Source organism: Halichoeres trimaculatus, unplaced genomic scaffold (genome assembly GCF_033239565.1).
Source record: "Halichoeres trimaculatus isolate MK-OKI-2021-1 unplaced genomic scaffold, fHalTri1.1 fHalTri1_scaffold_7, whole genome shotgun sequence".
NCBI classification, from domain to species: Eukaryota; Metazoa; Chordata; class Actinopteri; order Labriformes; family Labridae; genus Halichoeres; species Halichoeres trimaculatus.
The window spans coordinates 8,982,428-8,986,946 of record NW_027437185.1 but is presented as its reverse complement, the minus strand read 5'-3'; the positions used below and the strand labels follow the sequence as shown (position 1 = coordinate 8,986,946).

General features: G+C 43.5%; 1 protein-coding gene across 1 annotated transcript; it reads right to left on the bottom strand.

Annotated features, from left to right (window-relative positions):
• Positions 1-1,998: 1,998 nt before the first annotated feature.
• Positions 1,999-3,978, bottom strand: LOC141793066 (keratin, type I cytoskeletal 13-like). The gene is made up of 6 exons (XM_074673408.1): positions 3,556-3,978; positions 3,178-3,260; positions 2,944-3,100; positions 2,674-2,835; positions 2,413-2,538; positions 1,999-2,223 (listed from the first exon to the last, which is right to left on the bottom strand). The coding sequence occupies exons 1-6, from the start codon at positions 3,976-3,978 to the stop codon at positions 1,999-2,001; spliced, it is 1,176 nt and encodes a 391-aa protein (XP_074529509.1).
• Between the last annotated feature and the right edge of the window lie 541 nt (positions 3,979-4,519).

The following is a 4,519-nucleotide window of genomic DNA, read 5'->3' as shown; positions in this document are numbered from 1 at the left end:
AGGCTACAGTGCACTCCTTTATATAATTTACTAGGTTAATTTACAGGAGAATGATAAACTGTAAAAAACATATCTTGATGAAGAAGTGTTGATACTTTTATTAGCCTAACATCAAGCCATCTCTTAACCTGTTGCATTTACACTTTGAAAGGGTGAAAGGTAAAATGACATGACTGACAGAGTGTTTGTTGGGGGGCTTAGGGACTATCCAGCAGCATTTTAACAACTAAAGAGGAACTTAGAAGTTGGAGTTCATTTGAATAAGCTTTAATCATAAAGTGATGGCTAAACTAACACAGAACAACTACAAAGAGCAAAGAATTTCCTCTATCTAAAAAAACAGGAAGCAGAGAAGCATCTTGACACGGTTTTCTTCAGCTCCGCACCAGCCACATGAGCTGACTTTACCAGTTTAGAGAACATGGTCCTGAGGACAACAGGAGGCGCCCTTGATCCAATGCAGTTTGCCTACAGGCCGAGTAGAGGAGAGGAGGATGCAATTGTAACGCTGCTAAACAGGCTTTTAAAATACTTGGACAAAAATGGGACTCATGCCAGGCTTTGATTTGTGGCCCTTTCTTCTGCTTTTAACAGCATCCAGACCCTCATCTTGACTGAAAGACTGTTAGGGTGGGCTGGACTCCTAACTTTTTAACTGACAGGACACAAAGGGTCAGGGTTAACAGTACTCTGTCTGACCAAAAACACACATACACATGGTCACCACAAGGGTGCGTGCTTTCACCTCTGTAGTTCATTCTTTACACTAATATTTGTCAGAGCAAATATGAAAACGACTCAGTCACTGTAAGTTTACGTAATGGGAGAGAATCCAGCCATGGCTCAATAGATGATAATTTTGTTGCTTTGTGCGAGGTGTACTTCAGCTACACTTCGAAAACAAAAAAAAACTTTGATTGATTGAAGTTAAACAGTTTTGCTGAGGACTCTTCTTAAAATCCGAGGTCAGACCACTGAGTGTGTGCAGTCATATGACTACCTTTGGTGCGATTAACTGATTCAAAACTCAACTTTGAAGCTAACTGTGAAGTGGTGCGTAGGAAGGCTCGCCAGCATTTATATCATGTGAGAAAACTGTCACACTTTCACCGACCAATGACCATATTCTATCCATCTTATATTAAATCAATCTTGTCTTTTTCCTTGGTGTCTTTGTTCGGTCACATGTCTCCAAAAGATAAAATTCCTTGAGTCAGGAAGTGAAGTGATGAAGTTGTCTTATTGGTGAGCCTCAGCTCTATCCAGCATCCATATATACTAGCCTGTATACTGAGCAGTTACAGAGGATGGCTAACTCTGCCTTAAATGATGACTCCCACTCTTTGTTTTGCACTTTGAACTTCAGCTTCTCTTTACTCAATGGGGGTTTCTAGTCCCACTATTCAAAGTGATATAAAAACAACTTTGCCCCTGCAGTTAATGCTGAGCGAAACAAGTTGAAGCCCACTTAGGTAATTATTCTACATTAAACTTGTTTTTTATCCTTGGCTTTTTTGAGAACTATTGTTTTACCGAGTTATTACATTTGATCTTAATGAAGGGTACTTCACCCTCTTTCATGCTTATTTCTGCTTCAATGGAACCTTGAGCACTTTATTGTTTTACCTGGTTCTGGTGTTTTGGAATGGATGTTTTTCTCACTGAATGTAAAACAAATCTACCTATGGGTACAAATAAAGAAATCTGAACGAATTCTGACGAGCTAGACCACGTGGGCAAGCAAATACACCTCCTTGGGTACCGTATCTCTGTACTGTTGGTGCACTTCCAGTCCATCCTGCAAGGAGCCCATGGTTAAGTCAGTAATGTGTGTCATTTGATCATCTTGAGGACCCCGTCACTAATGAACCCTTCTTTTTCTGCTGTGCTAGTAAAGTCACAAAATATCACAACCTTTAATCACTTGCCGTTTTGCCATTTGGTTTATTCTAGTCTCTCTGAAGGATTTAATAAGTCGTCTGTATTGTATCAGAGAATCTATCTGGAGTCTTCTGTCTCTAGCAGGCTCCTGTAGGTTGCGATCTCTTGCTCCAGTCTGGTCTTGATGTTAAGGAGTATCTTGTAGTCCTGGCCTTGCTGCTCTATGATTGCTCGCAAACTAGCAAGCTTTGACTGATGCACGTCAACTGTTTTCTGGAAACCTGCAAGTGTAGTGCTGTATCGTGCCTCTGTCTCTGCGACTGTGCGCTCCAAACCTGCTTTCTGTGACACAGTGGAGGGGGAAAGAACAGTTTATCCAAAAGCAGTCGACAGAAAAACAAGCTTTTTTTAAAAGTTTCTATTCACAATCCACACAAAAAAGCAGTACTATGTGTAAGTGTATGTTCTTGCAGGACGTGTCACATGATTAGCTGACGTTGGCATAGATAATCCACAGTGGTGGTTTCTTACCATGATGTGCTTAGACTGAAGCTCAATCTCCAGGCTTTGCAATGTGCGCCTCCGGTCACCGATGTCCGTTTCTGACATCTGGATTGTCTTTGTGCTGACGGCAACTACCTTAGACAGTGCTGCCGACTGGAGCAAGAAACAGAAATTTGAAAGAAGTGCATAAGCAATCTTAGTGATCATTTATTATTTCATTACAAACTACACTCCTGCAGGAAAAAACGTGGCTATTTATAATGTGAGAGATATGATGTCACTCTTTACCTTCTCTCTAAACCAAGCATCTTGGTCGCAACGATGTTTGGCAGTGATGGATGCATACTTAGCGCGGATCTCCTCCAAAACTTTGTTGAGGTCTTTTTGGGGTGCAGCGTCCACTTCCACATTGACTGGACCAGTAGGCTGGGAGCGCAGTTCTGCCAAATCCTGTAGAGAGAAAGATCACCACTGAGAAATCTTTGCACACTTTCAAACTTTCTGTGATGAAGCAGGTTTCTCGTTGTCACTGTTAGCTAGAGGAAGTGCATTTGTCACCTCTGTGTGATCCTTCTTGAGGTAGGCCAACTCATCTTGCAGGCCCTCAATCTGCATCTTCAGGCTCGCCTTTGTGAGGGTGGACTGGTCCAGCAGGCGGCGGAGGCTGGAGATGTCAGCTTCAACTGACTGGCGCATCATCAGCTCATGCTCTAATCTACGAAATTCATTAAGTTGAGAATTCTGGCGTGGGAAATGTGTAATTTGAAGAAGACAGATGAAGGCTTTTCTTACTTGGTCTTGAAGTCATCGGCAGCCAGTTTGGAGTTGTCACTTTGTAGCAGGTGGTGGGCATTGCCGATGGTGGCGGCGGCAATCTTTAGAGAAGGATGATAGATTCAGACGGCCTTCAGGGCCCTCGCCCTTCCTCGTCTACATCCCCAAGTCCTTTATCACACACTTAACTCCCCGGTACGCTTCAGTTTCTGGAGCTTTGACTGATCACCCACCATCTTTATTTGTCCAAATGATTACAGACTCAGGAACTTTATGCAGACTGTAATCATAACTGTAATGATGCACTCTTTAAACCCTTCTCACCTAGTCATTAACAGCACAGCAAACATTTGACTTCTCATGTGTTTAAACAGCCAAGGCTGGTGCTCACTTTACCTTGTCCTTCAGGTCACTGATGATGGCCCAGTAGGTGCTGTAGTCCCTCTCTGCTACTTGGCCCTTCTTCTCGTAGAACTCTTCGATCTGCTTCTCCAGCGTAGCGTTGGCAGCCTCCAGAGCTCGGACTTTCTCTATGTATGAGGCCAGACGCTCGTTAAGTTCCTGCATGGTGGCCTTCTCAGTCAGGTAGATGGTATTCTGGTTCAGGACACTGGACAGGTCAAGTCGGGCATGACCACCCATTCCCATGCCTCCTCCAAATCCAGAGGAGATGGTGCGAACTTGAGACGAGGAGATGCAAGGGGCTTGTCTGAAGCTGAGGTCTGACACGCGCTTGGCCGTACGGGGAGCAGCTCTGGAAGAGTAGCTGCGGCTCTGCTTGAGTACAGGACATGTGGTTATGCTCTTGCTGTAAAACATGATGCCTGGCTGCTGGTGTAGAGAGGACTCTGGACTGTAGCAGGACTGTGGAGTTTGATAGAGGGAGGCTGGCTGTTGTTATTGTTCAGGATCTAGGGCGGACCTGGCTGGGAGGAGACAGGAGGAGAGGGAAGGAGAGAGTTACTCTCTACCAGAGCTGTCCTTTTGGCCAATCCCCTATTTGTTTTCTTTTAAGCCTCCTGTTTCTGCTATCTAGTATCTTTTACACTTATAGTCAGTTTGACCCAGATCAACCTCTAGATAAAGATTATTACCAGGGTCAAAGCTGTCAAATAAACATGAGATTTTCTTTCTTCTTTTTATATAAAAAACAAAGAGTAACACCTTTTCAGACACGTACTTTTTGCTGTCCCGTGGATGATATTTTGTGAGGATGGGCTGAAAAGTTCATAGCCTGACTAGGAAGTAGTTGTGCCATAGTGATGAAACTTCACATGCATTAAATTCAACATTTTCTAACACTTACGGCATGGTTTATTTTTCAAGACCGTCAATGCTTTCTTGGGTCAATTTCAAGGCT

Coding starts and splice junctions, on each gene's coding strand:
- LOC141793066 (XM_074673408.1), bottom strand. CDS start 3,978: ATGTTTTACAGCAAGAGCATAACCACATGTCCTGTACTCAAGCAGAGC. Junction 3,261..3,555: donor TCAGTGACCTGAAGGACAAG/GTAAAGTGAGCA, acceptor CCTTCTCTAAAG/ATTGCCGCCGCCACCATCGG. Junction 2,224..2,412: donor TTCAGTCTAAGCACATCATG/GTAAGAAACCAC, acceptor ACTGTGTCACAG/AAAGCAGGTTTGGAGCGCAC.